Source organism: Phoenix dactylifera, chromosome 5 (assembly GCF_009389715.1).
Source record: "Phoenix dactylifera cultivar Barhee BC4 chromosome 5, palm_55x_up_171113_PBpolish2nd_filt_p, whole genome shotgun sequence".
Classification (NCBI taxonomy): Eukaryota; Viridiplantae; Streptophyta; class Magnoliopsida; order Arecales; family Arecaceae; genus Phoenix; species Phoenix dactylifera.
In genome coordinates this window covers 6076342-6092634 of record NC_052396.1, presented here as the reverse complement: position 1 = coordinate 6092634, position 16293 = coordinate 6076342, and the positions used below count along the sequence as shown (strand labels likewise).

Here is a 16293-nt window from a genome sequence, read left to right as displayed (position 1 = left end):
ATGCCATCAATGGAAGAAAACACTCAAAAGACCCAAGTAAAAACGAGGTCCACAAGGAGGATTCATGACGAAGAGTACCATCGGATGCAGGCTGAATAGCTGGGATTAGAGAAGCTCTTGCTCGGATGAACGTTATCGTGTGGAAGCTTCCGTTTCTCCCATTTACCAAGTCGATGTGATGACTTCCATTCCTCAAACATCATTTCGTCAAAATCAATGTGGGCCCAACTAACAGCTGATAGCTGAACCACGATGATTGCGGTTTTTTTTACACTAAATTCCAGCATTAGTGTTTGATCTGCAAGGATGATGGAAGCATGGGACGGGGGAACAACTTGAGCAGGCGTGTGCAGCTAAACCGGTCATACCGGTTATTTCAATTTGGTTTGGGTCAAGACTTTCTATCTTTGGTTTGGTTTCTATTTGAAAAATTTAGAACCAAGAAAATTGGTTCAATTTTGATTTGGATCAATCCATATATATATATATATATATATATATGCACATATAAAGTTTCACTACTTCAGAACTAGTTCAGTACCTCCATTTAGGCATTTACTAACTCTAGCACAATAGTATCTCGACCAATGTTTGCAATCTTGGTATCGGATACCATATCGATAACTTATCGATTCAGTACAGTACCATATATCTCTATGCCAAAATAACTTTTTATCTATTTTCTTAATTTTTATCTTGAATACCATATCGGTATCTCAATGGTTCCAAGAACCTGACCCTAGTTGTCCTTGCTAGGTCTTTCTGCTGCACCGCTGGGCTCATGGTGGTCTGCAACATGCAGAACCTAGACGACACATGGACGAAAGCCACAGTGCTCCATTCGATGGGGGTGTGGGTGGAAGAGGTAGGCGGTGGGGAGATAGTGGTGGACATGAGCAAGGTTAGCTCCATTGAGCTGTTGTCGGATGATAAGGGAAGGATCCAAGTAGAGTTCTTCGTACTAGGTCCGCTGGTAATAAGGTTCAAGGAGCCTAAGATCCTACTGCTGAGAATGTGCAAGATTGTGGTATGGCCCGTTGATCTCAATGTCCGAGGGCTCTTGACTTGTGGGGCTATCTTTGCTATGGAGCGGGGATAGAGGGGGTTAAGCCATGCATGTGGCAATGGAAGCATATGGATATCAAAAGATATGTTTTTAGTATGTGTAAGCTGTCAATTTAGTTTACCTCTTTAGCCTATCCATCAAAAACTCGTTTAACTAGATTTGCGGAGACCAACTTTACTTTTGTCTCTTGGGAGCCTTCATCCCTTAGTTTCTTTAAGATAAATTTCAACGGCAGTGTTGCTGAGGGATGAGGCAGCGGAGGTGTGGACTTTATTACCAGAGACCACAACGTTAGACTTATGGCTGTCGGAAGTTAGCAAATTTTCGACACTTCTGTCATTGGAGCTAAGCTTAGAGCTGTGTAGAAGGGCATCTCTTATGCGAGGCATGTCTAGGTGCGGTCAGTATTCACCTCGAAGGGGATTTGGCTACGGTGATCGAGTGGGTTCGAGGTCGGCATAGCGATGCAGGCAAGCAGTCGCTGCTCCACGACACTCGGAGACTAAAGAGAGGATGTAACTTTTTTCGAGCCGCCCATGTTTATCGGAAGGCGAAAAGTGTGGCTGATTGGGTGACCTCTTTTGCAGCTCATTATTCTAGAGGGTTTCTATTGGAGAATCAAGCGACTGTTTCATTTTCTCTCAGCCAACTTTTTTCTGATTTTGTTAGCTGCACACATGCATATTTTGTGTGACCTGCTGTTGTATCTAAATTATAAAAAAAAAAAACTCATTTAGCTAAGCTATATTCAACTTGGTAAATTGAATCAAATTTTTGAAATCGATTTTTGCATATATCTGGTTCGATTTTGATTTTGGTTCAAAGAAAACCGACTCAAGTGGTCATGTGACGCGAACCGCGCGTACCTCTAGCCCTAACCCAACAATGGGAACCGGACCAAACACCCAACACCAAGCTGCCGACTCCCGTCTTTAAAGAGTCAAAACCTCGGCACCCCCATCCCCCACCCCAAAGCCCTCCCTCCTTCCTTGCAATTGCTCCGCAAATCCCCTCTTCTCGCCCTTGCCTATGGCTTCTTCTGCTCCCCCTCTAAAATTTCCGAACTCTGTATCCTCTTCTACAAAAAAGAGAAGGAAGTTTTCAGATTTACCCTCTATTGCTCCGACCGGCAAGAATTGGAGGCCCTCCACGGTGGTCGTCGCCGGCATCAACGGCCACCCCCAGATCAACGGCTCCGGCGCCCTCCGCGTGGCCTTCCAGGGCGCCCCGGGCGCCTACAGCGAGTTCGCGGCCAAGACGGCGAGCCCGGCCTGCACCACCATCCCGTGCCGCGCGTTCGCCGACGCGATCGACGCTGTGGAGCGCGGCCGCGCCGACCGCGCCATCCTCCCCGTGGAGAGCACCATGGAGGGCACTGCCCTCCGGAACTACGACCTCCTCCTCCGCCACGACCTCCGCATCGTCCAGGAGATCAACCTCTTCGTCCATTACTGCCTCCTCGCCATGCCCGGCGTCCGCCCTGGCGAGCTCCGCCGCGTCATCAGCCACCCCATGGCCCTCGCCCACTGCGGCCGCGCCCTCTCCCATCTCGGCCTCCGCCGCGAGCCCGTCGAGGACACTGCCGGCGCGGTCGAGATGCTCCGCTCCAACCACCTGCTGGACACCGCCGCCATCGCCAGCCCCCGCGCTGCTGTCTTGTACGGCCTCGACGTCCTCGCGCATGGACTCCAGGACGAGTCCTGGAACGTCACCCGCTTCCTCCTCCTGTCGAAGACCCCCACCGGACCGCCCCAGGAACCCGCCGGGGCCGGGCTGAAGACGAGCCTGGTCATCGCCCACCGAGGCGGCTCCATGATGGTGCTTCTAAAAGTCCTCTCTGCGTTCTCCAAACGAAACATCAATCTCACGAAGCTGGAGGTGATCAACTCGTCGAACGAAGGGGAGGCGCCTGTGATGATACTGGACGTGAGGGGGAGGGGGTCGCTGAGGGCTTTCCCCCATGTTTTGTATGTAGATTTCGAAGGCTCCACGGAGGAGTCCAAGGTAAAGGAGGCCATCGACGAGATCTCTTCTTTCTCGGTTTTTGTTCGTATTCTTGGCTGCTACACGGCCGATACTAATGTTTATGATCTTCAATAGGATTCTGCACCCTCTTCTTTTGATCATATATTACATCACACTATGCTGTGCATCAGTTAATCAAAGTTTCCTTTGCTCGTGTGCAAGATTAGAGATCGATGTGGTTCATGAAATCCACTGATTTGCTTACCAAGCTGATATTTTTAGAATAATACTTGTAGGGAGCTCCTATAACTACTTAATTAGCATAGGGCTAGGATTCATACTTTCCTGTTATATATAGCTTGGAGAGTTTTCATGTTTCTCGTCATTGACTTCTAACGAGGGGCCATCAAAAAGTTAGAAGCGATCAAATATCTCTCTTGTTCTTCCTCAGTCCTTTTATTTCTCTCTGCATTGATTTTTCTCGAGTGTGCTGCGATAGGATATTAGGATCTTAAAACCTTGCCTCCTGTCGCTCAAGCAGAGATGGGCATGGGAATCCATTCAGCTCCCAGGTCCTCTCTTAAACTATTTTAAGTAGTTCGCTGAACTGCAACAATTTATAGTAGTTAGAGAGAAATGAAAACACATAGTTAGTGCGTTAGGTAAATGGCAGATGGCTGCTGACTGGAAGCTATGCATAAGAAGGTCAGGAATCTGGAATCAATCAAAATATTCTTCACGTGCAATTAATGTTTCTTACAAGATTCTTTTCTTGTGATGCAACTTAATGCCACCACTTTTTGTTCCCATGTTTCATATTCAGGACTAAAATTATAATGTGATGTTGGTTAAATTAAATTTGAACAGATGGAAAATGGGAGATCTCATCACATTTCATGTATCATAATTACTATAGTTAATCCTTGACCATGTATCATAATTACTTTCAAATTCCTTTTTAACCCTTTCTTCTTATACAAATGACTTGCAAGAGGGGTGTGCATGAATGTGGAGACTGTGGAACTCCGGGGGTATGTACACAGCCCTGTTATAATAGGAGAGATTCTCTATGAATAGATTTCAAGTACAGAATCATTAGGTATTGGCAACAAAACGCTCTCTCTAACAACCACACTACTGGCCATTCAGCAGCTGCCCACATGAAAGGAGCAGTTCAGCTACCAGTTAATTTTTAGAATCCAATAAAGTACATGGCCCACGAGCAAGGGCACAAAGTTAGAGGTGCCATTACCCATATTGGATCAAATCTAAACCTCTAGTTTTGTTGCTTTCAAATTTGTGGTATTCCATCCTGGTGTTGTTGCATCAATCACGCGTCAAGCACATGAGCGAGAGAGAGTTTGATGCGAGACCAAACTCCAGCTATTGATTGCTCGATTTCAACTTGATCTGTATAAATTGGGAAGAACTTGCCAAATCAAAATAGAAATTTAATACGAGAGAGTCATAACGAGAGGCCATCATTAGATCTTTCTCTTCTTTTATTTGTCTTTTCGAAAGAAAGAACAAGGCCCACCATATTATAATTGATTTTTGAAAAATACATCATCCAAGATTTGAATATAGAATCAAAAAGATACGATTATTGGAACAAGCTCTAGTTCATATTATCAGATCTTTCTGATCATATAAATTTGATGGTAATCTTTCAATCGTTAAAAAAGAAGGGAAAAAAAAAATCCTAGCGTGGCAGAAAAAGATACAAATTAGTGCCCAAAATGCAGTCGTGAAACATGCCCTACGGTTTGCATCACATAAAGGTTGACGCCAAAAAAGCATCAACATTCGACAAAGTCCTCGCCGCCATCAACCTTGTCGTGATTAAGACTCTAGGTATTTAATCAGACTGTCGGTGCCGATTAAAATCTAAACAAAGCAAAAATAAGACTCTGGAAGGTGGCATCCCTCTCAAGCCTTTTTTCTAATCTCTATCTGGTCCCCAAGGTTAATCTAACTTTTGCTTCCCGGTGGAACTAGTGCCACATATTAGTATTTATATTTATATCTATATTCATAAAAAAATTAATATGAATATGGATAGATAACTATCCGGTCTATATCCGAATATCCGATTTTATTTCTGTTGCTGGTGGTCCAAACCGAGAACGATTGGCACTGCGGTGTGAACGGGGTTCCGTCTGAGTTGTCTTGGTTGGTGTTGGTTGCGCTCCACCTTCCGCCAAGAAACCTGCAAACAAGCCTTGCACCACCACCAGGGTGGTGATGGCCCTCCGACGGTCAAGTCAGAGGAGATTGGAGGAGGAGGAGAGGTGATAATCGCAAGTAAGAGAGTGCTCTGGGAGATATTGCTCACCTCCCCCCTTTCTCCCCCTAGCCGCATATATACCTGGCTGGGGGGTCTCTCAGGGGGGTTCGTTATCGTGGGGCACGATGGTGTGGCCACTGACATGGCCGTTACAGGGCGTCGTGGAGCAGCACCGGGTACGGCCACGTCAGGGCATAGTGGGGCTCCGCTTTGTACGGCTGATGCAGGAGATCGTGGAGCAGCATCGGATACAGCCGTTGTAGGGAGTAGTGGAGCAGGAGGCCGCGGCGTGCCTCTGGGGAATAGCCTGTCGTTATCAAGAGATCTCCGACTCGGGGTCGGAGCGCTGGATCAAGGGGCAGCTGACTCGGGGTCGGATTGCTGGATCAAAGGGCAGCCGACTCGGGGTCGGGCTGCGGAGCCGAGGATATCCGACTCGGGGTCGGATTGCTGGATCAAAGGGCAGCCGACTCGGGGTCGGGCTGCGGAGCCGAGGATATCCGACTCGGGGTCGGATTGCTGGATCAAAGGGCAGCCGTAGTCTTCCTGGGCGCGCGTGCCGGTCACGTGGGGCATGGCGGCTTATTTCCCCCGTAACAGTAGCCCCCCACTTCCGAGCCTGGAACCAGAAGGGGAACAGGTGAAGGGAGTGATGTTTCGGGATTGCCGCCGTTCCTCGGAGAGGCGCGCGCGCTTCGAGCTCCCCGCCCTTTTTATGGCGTATGGCGGTTATTGCTGACCTGGCAGTCTGAGGATTTCGGCGGACATCCTTCCTTAATGGTGTCGATTCGCCTTTGGGGCGCGAGCGACCCTTCGGCAGCCAGGCGTCCTCTGGCGTCATTGAGGCGTCACTTGCCTTTCCGCCTATTTAATCGGGGGCCTTTTCCCGTCCGTCTTCTTCTTTACAGATATTTTCAAGTTTCCCCTTTGCGCTGCTGTTGCTGCCGTCGGACTGTTCGCTCGTTTCTCCTTTGGCGCTCTCGGAGCCGTTCTTACCTCTTTTCCGGTGAGTTTTCCCCATTCTTCTGCTTAGGGCTCTCCATACTTTCCCCTCTTATACTAGTGTACTCCAGTCGCTCCGGTCTTTCCCCCCTTCCTGTCCCCGTCCTGACCGTAGGTTTATTGGCCATTAGGAATGGGCGAAGTGAGAGCAGACCAAATTAAGTCGGAGCTGGTCGCCACAGACTTAGACAGACTTGTGGCTCGGTACCACCTTCCCGAGGCCTGCAACGCCACGCTCCCGGGGCCTGAGGAGAGGATGTCCCATCCTCCTCCAGGGAAGATCGCCATCAATGAGGGTATTCTCCAGGCCGGGTTCCGCTTCCCCCCTTCGGATTTGGTCATGCAGGTGCTACGGGGTTTAAGAGTGGCACCGACGCAACTGGTGCCGAACTCGTGGCGGGCCCTGACGGTCTTCCAGGTTCTCTGCCGTATGCACGAGATCCCCGCCACCCTGAATGTTTTTTGGGAGTTCTACAGCCTGAGCGGCCACCCCCAGGACAAAGGGTGGTGGTGCTTCGCAGCGCGGCGAGGATGCGGCCTTGTCAAGGAGGCTCCTACCTCCATTCACAAATGGAAGGAGCGCTTCTTTTTTGTTGATGCAGATCCCTCTTGGGAAATCAGGGCGACCTGGGAGACCCCGATGAAGTCTCCGATCGGCCTATCGAGACTGTCAAGGGAGGAGTCCGATGGCTTGGCCGCCTTGAAGGGGTTGGTTGCCGAGGGCCAGCTCCCCCCGGTGGCCCGCCTTATTTCCGAGGATACTTTGGTGAATGTCGGTCTGAGCTCGGTCCCCACCGACCGTGAGTCCGCCACCGATTCTTTCTTGACTTTTTCCCTTCTTTCGTCCCGTTCTTTCCTTTGGTTTCTCCGTCTCCGACTATCCCGTCCTTTTTGCAGAGATCGACGACGTCATGCGGTCGGTGAAGACAAAGGCTGTTGGTAGGGCGTCCCTGCTGGAAGCAGCCCAGAGGAGGAAACGAGCTCTTCCGAGCGGGGCCCCACCGGCGAAGAAGTCCCGTAAGGAGGTGCCTCCGACGCCGACCGACGAGTCCGAGCCCACCGATCAGGGAGACGTCGTGGGCACGGACCGGCAGCTGACGCTGTATCAGCCCTCCGGTGGTAAGATTGCCGCTACTCCGGAGGTATCATCCGAGCCTGCCCGAGACGGACGGGTCGGACGTGATCGGTCCCCGACCCGGCCTCCGACTCGGTCGGCTCCTGATAACTCGAGGAGGGACGCGCCGAGGCCCCGACCGAGCGAGACCCTATCAATTCCTGGGGTGACCCCCACCCCGAGCGCGATCGGCCGGACTCTTCCCCAGGCGATGGATAGGGGTAAGGCTGCAGAACCACCGTCCAGCTCTGGGGAGAAATCGGGGTCTGCCTTCACTACCGATGGCGCCCGAAATCTCATCGAAACAGTGCTGCTGGAGAAGGACCGTCGGCGGGTCCGGGAGTTGGAGGTCTCTGACGTTGGGGCTGCCAGCTGTGTCTGTCTCATGTCGGTGAGTGTTCTTCTGGCCGCTTTTCACCATTTATTGGCTCTGTTGTTCTCCGCCTGACTCCCTTATTTTTCCTATTTCTTAGCTCGCCCAGTACATGATCCGTCTGGAGGAGTGCTACAAGGAACAGGCGGGGCTTCTGGCGAAGGCCGAGGACCGGCTGAAAGCAGTGGAAAAGGAAGGCCAGGCTGTTGCAGGCAGGACGACCGGGGACTTCGAGGCGAAGCTCCGGGAGGCCGAAGAGCGGGCACTCGGCTTTGCTGCCCTCGAGAAGCAACTGTTGGAGGCTCAGGAGCAGCTCAAGGTTGCCTCGGGTCTCGAGGGCGAGGTCAAGAAGGCGGATGAGCGGGCCGAGAAGCAGTCCCGGAAGGCTGCCGACTACCGGGAGAGGTGGGAGAAGGCCCAGCGGTCAGCCGACAACGCCCGCAACCGAATCCGGTCTCTTGAAGCTAAGCTGGGCGAATTGGAGTCGGCCTTGGAGAAGTTCCGTGCGAGCGATCAGGAGCTTCATTCGCGCCTGACGGAGGCTGAGGCTGCTCGCATTGCTGCCGAAGCGAAGCACAAGGAGGCTCGGGCTGAGCTGCTGAGGGTCTCCACCGAGGCGGAAAGCCGGATTGTGGCGAAGGTCTTGGAGGCGAAAGCCCAGATTATGGAGCGGGCAGAGGCGGCGCTGGCCGAGAGGAGTGCGGAAATCGGGCGTCAGGCGGTAGAGGCTTATCGCCAGTCCGCCGAGTTCGCTCATGATATGTCGGAGGCAGTACAGACCTATCGTCAGTCCGACGAGTTTGTCCGTGACGCGTCGGACGCGGGGGCCGAAGCCTTTATCTTAGGCTTCGAGGAGGGCCTGGCAAGGGTGTCGGCTAAGTACCCCGAAGTTGACCTGAGCGAGATTTCCCTTCTCGACTCCTCTCCGGCGCCATTGCCTGCTGGTTCTCCTGCTGCTTCCCTACCTCCTGCGGACGAGCCCGACGTTCCCGACCCGGGAGTTCCTCCAAGCTGACCTCTTGTACCTTTCGTTGTCTTCTCTTTTTTTTTGTATACCGGGGTTTTGCCAAATTGTATGGGCCTCGGCCTTGAAACAATGAAAATTAATGCAAGTTGAATGTTTCTTCATCTCGCCTTCGTCCTTCTTTTTCTTTTAACTCTCGGTAGCGTCTTGCTGACTCCTGGCTCCCGAAATTCTTCCGGCGCTAGGCCAGGCATCCGAGGGTTAGGCCTCAGGAAACTCTTCCGGCGCTAAGCCAGGCATCCGAGGGTTGGGCCTCGGAAAATTCTTCCGGCGCTAAGCCAGGCATCCGAGGGTTAGGCCTCAGGAAACTCTTCCGGCGCTAAGCCAGGCATCCGAGGGTTAGGCCTCAGGAAATTCTTCCGGCGCTAAGCCAGGCATCCGAGGGTTAGGCCTCAGAAAATTCTTCCGGCGCCAAGCCAGGCATCCGAGGGTTAGGCCTCAGGAAATTCTTCCGGCGCTAAGCCAGGCATCCGAGGGTTAGGCCTCAGAAAATTCCACTCGTTGGTCGACCAAGGCTGGCGCATGCCGAGGCAACTGGTCGGGGCTTCAGGCTAGTCTGCTCCCGGGATGGTCATCGGGTTAGCCTGGCATCCGAGGGCCGAGCCTCGGGACCTTCCACTCGTTGGTCGGCCAAGGCTGGCGCAAGCCGAGGCGACCGGTCGGGGCTTCCGGCTAGTCTGCTCCCGGGATGATCATCGGGCTAGCCAGGCATCCGAGGGCCGTCAAGCCTCAGGAAATTCCGCTCGTTGGTCGGCCAAGGCTGGCGCAAGCCGAGGCGACCGGTCGGGGCTTCAGGCTAGTCTGCTCCCGGGATGATCGTCGGGTTAGCCTGGCATCCGAGGGTTGTCAAGCCTCAGGAAATTCCGCTCGTTGGTCGGCCAAGGCTGGCGCAAGCCGAGGCGACCGGTCGGGGCTTCAGGCTAGTCTGCTCCCGGGATGATCGTCGGGTTAGCCTGGCATCCGAGGGTTGTCAAGCCTCAGGAAATTCCGCTCGTTGGTCGGCCAAGGCTGGCGCAAGCCGAGGCGACCGGTCGGGGCTTCAGGCTAGTCTGCTCCCGGGATGATCATCGGGTTAGCCTGGCATCCGAGGGCCGAGCCTCAGGACATTCCGCTCGTTGGTCGGCCAAGGCTGGCGCAAGCCGAGGCGACCGGTCGGGGCTTCAGGCTAGTCTGCCCCCGGGATGATCATCGGGTTAGCCTGGCATCCGAGGGCCGAGCCTCGGGGCATTCCACTCGTTGGTCGGCCAAGGCTGGCGCAAGCCGAGGCGACCGGTCGGGGCTTCCGGCTAGTCTGCTCCCGGGATGATCATCGGGCTAGCCAGGCATCCGAGGGCCGAGCCTCAGGACATTCCGCTCGTTGGTCGGCCAAGGCTGGCGCAAGCCGAGGCGACCGGTCGGGGCTTCCGGCTAGTCTGCTCCCGGGATGATCATCGGGCTAGCCAGGCATCCGAGGGCCGAGCCTCGGGAAATTCCACTCGTTGGTCGGCCAAGGCTGGCGCAAGCCGAGGCGACCGGTCGGGGCTTCCGGCTAGTCTGCTCCCGGGATGATCATCGGGCTAGCCAGGCATCCGAGGGCCGAGCCTCGGGAAATTCCACTCGTTGGTCGGCCAAGGCTGGCGCAAGCCGAGGCGACCGGTCGGAGCTTCCGGCTAGTCTGCTCCCGGGATGATCATCGGGCTAGCCAGGCATCCGAGGGCCGAGCCTCAGGACATTCCGCTCGTTGGTCGGCCAAGGCTGGCGCAAGCCGAGGCGACCGGTCGGGGCTTCAGGCTAGTCTGCTCCCGGGATGATCATCGGGTTAGCCTGGCATCCGAGGGCCGAGCCTCGGGGCATTCCACTCGTTGGTCGGCCAAGGCTGGAGCAAGCCGAGGCGACCGGTCGGGGCTTCCGGCTAGTCTGCTCCCGGGATGATCATCGGGCTAGCCAGACATCCGAGGGCCGAGCCTCGGGAAATTCCACTCGTTGGTCGGCCAAGGCTGGCGCAAGCCGAGGCGACCGGTCGGGGCTTCCGGCTAGTCTGCTCCCGGGATGATCATCGGGCTAGCCAGGCATCCGAGGGCCGAGCCTCGGGAAATTCCGCTCGCTGGTCGTGCGCTTGTCGCTCGCTGCCCGACGGGGTTTCTCCGTGGCCAGCCGCGATCATGTTTCTCCTTTTCTCAAGCGTTGCCTGGGGGAACACGAGAAGGGCATTAAACGCTAATTAATGCGTTACCTGGGAAATCGGATCACCAGCTGCTGCTTGCGAGGAGTGTTAGTTGAGCGGCCGCGATACGCGGGTTCTTCGAGGAGGATACGGCCTGGGCGCGAGCGGAGATATGTGGACCTAGGGGTACATGACACCCGGATTGTCCTGCACAAAGAATGCGGTTTAAGGAGAATGACGCTTAGGAAATCGCGGGGAGATACGCCTCGGGAGCCGGAACGGCTCCGGTTTCAATGCGCCTGCATTTATTGGAGCCACCCGCATCGGAACGACCAGGGGGCCGCAGTTTGGCTATAAATACAGGTGCAGGTACGATGGAGTTTGCCAAGCCGGAGCTGTTCAGGTTGCCATGGATCGCGGACCTCCTCCTTGGCATATGACTGAGAGACTCCTGTTGAAGGAAAGGGGAGACGCTCCCCTTGCGACTTCAGCCAACTAGCCGTTTCATCTGGGATCAACAAGGAGGGTCTTCCCGGCGGAGCTCCGCTCTAGGCGTTTCATCCGGGATCACATCTCCCCTCCTTGAAGTTCAGCATCCCGATCGAGCTCTGCACCAGACGCTCAGTCCGGGACCGCGCCTCCATATGCTCTTCCCCCTCGTATTCCTTCTCTTTCCTACCACTGGGGAGGATGGGAATATCCTTTGGAGGCGGCGTTCCCCTGGGGGCAGCGGGAGCTTCTTCTGCGGCGGCTCCTCGTCTTTTTGGTGAGGTGCTGGATGGCGCCTCCGGTTAGAAGCACCCACTTCCGGTGGGATTGCAGCTGCTTTGGATTGAGGGTTTGGGATCCTCGGTCCTCAGCTCCACAGATTCTCCACCTCTTCTTTGCTTTCTTTACTCCCTAATTTCCCTCTGGGAATTCCTTGTAATCACACGAGCACGCCATTGTAACCAGAAATTATTGAAATGAAAAGTGTTGCACCTTTTCAAATTGTCTTTCTGGCCTTGTTGTTCTACTGGTAATACATCCGCAGGTTAGCGGAATTCCAGCCCCTTGGAATTTCTCGGCCATCTAGGGCTTCCAACTGGTAGGAGCCAGGTCGGTTTACCCAACGAACTTTATACGGGCCTTCCCAATTCGGCGCTAGCTTCCCACCTTCCGTAGGTTGAGATGCCTTAGCTCGCCTCAGCACCAGATCTCCAATTCTGAAAAGCTTCGGTCGGACTTTGGAGTTGTAATATCGGGCCACCCTCCGCTGATACATTGCCATCCGAACCTGCGCCATTTCCCTTGCTTCTTCCAAGAGATCCAGGTTCCCTCGGAGTTGCTCCGAGTTGGCCTCGGGTCGGTGTGCGGCTACCCGAGGTGAGGGAAGTCCGAGCTCTACGGGGACAACGGCTTCCGTGCCATAGGTTAGGCTGAAAGGCGTCTCCCCGGTAGGAGTCCGATACGTGGTCCGATACGCCCAAAGGACATTCTCGAGTTCCTCGACCCAAGCTTGCCCCGTCCGTCCGATCCGCGCTTTGATACCTTGGAGGATTGTCCGATTTGTGACCTCGGCCTCGCCGTTGGTTTGTGGATGCGACACGGACGTGAACCGATGTTCGATCCCGAACTCCTCGCAGAAGTCTCGGAAATGCTTGTTATCAAACTGTCGACCGTTATCCGAGATGAGGACCCGAGGTACCCCAAATCGGACAATGATGTTCTTCTTTACGAACTTCCGGACTTGCGCCTCCGTGATGGTGGCCAGTGGCTCTGCCTCCACCCACTTGGTGAAGTAGTCGATGGCGACAATCAAAAATTTCCGCTGGGCCGAAGCGATGGGGAATGGTCCGAGGATATCCATTCCCCACTGTGCAAAGGGCCATGGGGCGGTGATTGGCGCCAAGGGAACAGAGGGGACTCTCTGGATGTTGGCGTGGCGCTGGCAGGCGTCGCATTTCCGTACGTGATCCTTTGAGTCTTCCAATAAGGTCGGCCAATAGTAGCCTTGCCTCATGATCTTATGTGCCAGGGACCTAGCCCCCAGGTGCGATCCGCAGATGCCTTCGTGGACTTCGCTGAGGGCGTAAGCTGCCTCCGAAGGGCGGAGGCACCTTAAGAGGGGGGCGGTGAACGAGGTCCGATACAGCCTTCCTTCGTAGAGTACGTAGTGGGTGGACTTCATAACAAGTCGCCGAGCTTGATCTTCATCTTCGGGGAGGATCCCTTCGGCGAGGTAAGCTACAAGCGGGTCCATCCAAGATGGTTCCGGATCAATTGCCATTACCGCTTCAGCCTCGCCGATGCTCGGGGCATCTAGGGTCTCCAGGTATATCGCCCTTGACAAGTTGTATGCCTCAGCGCCCACCAAGCGGGACAACCTGTCGGCCCTAGCATTTTCGCTCCTTGGGACCTGCTGAATGTCAATACTGCCGAGGTCGGGAATGAGTGCTTGCACCTTCCGGACGTAGCTCTGCATGGTCGGGCTCCGTGCCTCGAACTCCCCTCGAACCTGCCCGACCACCAGCTGGGAGTCGGTGAAGACCTTCAGACGCCGGATGCCGAGCTCCTTGGCGAGTTTGAGTCCCGTGACTAGGGCCTCGTACTCCGCCTCATTGTTGGTCACTGGAAATCCGAACCTCAAGGCATACTCGGCTATCACTCCATCGGGATTGGTAAGGACCAGCCCAGCCCCTCCACCTTCAGGGTTCGACGACCCGTCAATGTGGAGCGTCCAGATCGGGAGATCGAGGCTGGGTGTTTCCGGCGGCCTAGGTTCCGTCTCCTGCACAGTGCACTCAGCGAGAAAGTCCGCGAGCACCTGGGCCTTGATGGCGGGCCGGGGCTGGTAGCGGATGTCGAACTCACCAAGTTCTACTGCCCACTTCACCAGCCGTCCCGCATTCTCAGGATTGCTGAGGATCTGCCGCAGTGGTTGATCGGTCAAAAGGGTGACAGAATGAGCCTGGAAATAGGGGCGAAGCCTCCTGGTCGCAGTCAGCAGCGCGAAGGCGATCTTTTCAGCCTTCGTGTACCGCGTCTCGGCATCCCGGAGGACTCGGCTGGTGTAGTACACGGGCTTCTGAAGTTTTGCCTCTTCCCGAACCAGTACTGCGCTGACTGCGGTTGGGGAGACCGCCAGGTAAAGGTAGAGCATCTCCCCCTCTTGCGGCTTGGACAGCAGGGGAGGAGACGCCATGTACTCCTTGAGCTGGTCGAATGCCACTTGACATTCAGCCGTCCATAGGAAGTCTTTCGGGCGCTTCAACACCTTGAAGAACGGTTGGCAGCGTTCGGCCGATTTTGCCACAAATCGTCCGAGCGCGGCGACCCTCCCAGCGAGCTCCTGAACCTCCTTCACTTTGGTCGGAGGGGACATATCTTGGATGGCCTTGATTTTGTCCGGGTTGGCCTCGATCCCCCGCTGGTTGACAATGAAGCCGAGGAACCTCCCGGCCGAAGCACCAAAGGCGCACTTCGCTGGGTTTAGCTTCATACGAAACTTCCGCAAGGTGGCGAAGGTCTCCTCCAGATCCGCAATGTGCTGATCCGCATGGCGGCTCTTTACCAGCATATCGTCCACGTACACCTCCATGTTCCGGCCGATCTGCTCCTTGAAGATTTTATTGACGAGGCGCTGGTAAGTAGCGCCAGCGTTCTTCAGACCGAAAGGCATTACCTTGTAACAGTACAGCCCCCTGTCTGTTATGAAGGCCGTTTTCTCCTCGTCCTGTGGAGCCATCATTATTTGGTTGTAGCCGGAGAAGGCGTCCATGAAAGACAGCAGCTGATATCCGGAAGTCGCGTCGACCAGTTGGTCTATTCGCGGAAGCGGAAAGCTATCCTTGGGGCACGCCTTGTTCAGGTCGGTGTAGTCGACGCACATCCTCCACTTTCCGCTCGCCTTCCGGACAAGTACGACGTTTGCCAGCCACTCGGGGTAGCTCACTTCCCTTATGAAACCTGCCTCCAAGAGTTTGTCTACCTCCTGGTCGACCACCCGAATCCGATCCGGGGCACAGTGTCTCTTCTTTTGCTTTACTGGTCGGTGGGTCGGGTCGACGTTGAGGGCGTGAGAAATGACCTCCGGGTCGATCCCAGGTACATCGGCCGCCGACCAGGCAAACACATCAGCATTGGCTCGGAGGAATTCCACTAACCGGAGCCGAGCTTCCAAGTCGAGGTTGGCACCGACCCGGACCGTGCGGTCCGGGCGGCCTTCTTCGAGGGGAACTTCAATTACGCCCTCGGCCGGCTCCCCGTGCCGCAAGGCCACTTCGTCTCTGGCGTCAAGGGACTCGACGCTCAGGGCCTCCATGGGCTTCTTCCCTTTGAGAGTTGCTAGGAAACACTGCCGTGCGGTTGGTTGGTCACCTCGGACCTCTCCAATCCCGGCCGCCGTGGGGAACCGCATGAGCAAATGGTAGGTAGAAACCACCGCGCGAAGGGCGTTCAGTCCGGGTCGTCCGAGGATAGCGTTGTAGGCCGAGGGGACACGGACGACCAAGAACCCGAGTCGCACCGTGGCTTCTGCGGGTGCAACGCCCGCAGTCACAGGCAGCTCAATGACACCTTCGGCCGAGATAGCGTCTCCAGTGAATCCTATGAGGGGGGTGGATGTTTTGTGCAACAATTGTCGGGACAAGCTCATCTTTTGGAAGGCCTCGTAATACAAAATATCAGCTGAGCTTCCACTATCCACAAGAACACGCCTTACATCATAGTTCGCCATAGTGAGAGAGATCACCATGGCGTCATCGTGGGGAGTCTGAACCCCCTTTACATCTTCATCACAAAAAGTGATTACATTTCCGACCCGCTGCCTCTTCGCGACGGCCACTCCTGATGCTTCCGCCGAGCCCCCTGCGTTCCTCACGGGCCGAGAGCAGCCCCCAGTGATGGTGTGGATCACTCCCGCAACGGGTCGATTCTGCTCCCGAGGCTCCTGAGGGGCCGGGTCGGCCGGACGCGGGTCTGCCGGGGGACGTCGGTCGTTTACATATCGACCGAGACGCCCTCGGCGAATGAGAGCCTCGATCTCGTCCCGAAGCTGGAAGCAGTCTTCGGTATCGTGGCCGTGGTCTCGGTGGTACTCACAGTACGCCCGAGAAGGCCTCCTCCCAGGGATCTTCTTCATCTGCCTCGGGACCGGGAGGTCCTCCCGCCCCTTGACCTCCATGAGGATCTGGGCCCGGGGGGCCAGGAGTGGGGTGTACCGGTTGAAGCGTCGGTGCGGAGAACGAGGGCGTGTGGCGCCGTGGTTCCTTGCTGGTGACGGGCTTCTGCGCCGGCGTTGAGGCGTCGGGCTCCTCCTCTGGGGTGCCTCTTTTCGCC

The 16293-nt window shown here is 55.3% G+C and overlaps 1 protein-coding gene across 1 annotated transcript; it reads left to right on the top strand.

Moving 5' to 3' along the window:
* Positions 1-2017: 2017 nt before the first annotated feature.
* Positions 2018-3777, top strand: LOC103711131 (arogenate dehydratase 3, chloroplastic-like). The gene has a single exon (XM_008797150.4). It carries the CDS (start codon positions 2096-2098, stop codon positions 3164-3166), a length of 1071 nt encoding a protein of 356 aa, XP_008795372.2. The 5' UTR covers positions 2018-2095; the 3' UTR covers positions 3167-3777.
* Positions 3778-16293: the final 12516 nt, after the last annotated feature.

Bases quoted from the DNA above. Each gene is read 5' to 3' on its own strand.
- LOC103711131 (XM_008797150.4), top strand. From the start codon at position 2,096: ATGGCTTCTTCTGCTCCCCCTCTAAAATTTCCGAACTCTGTATCCTCT.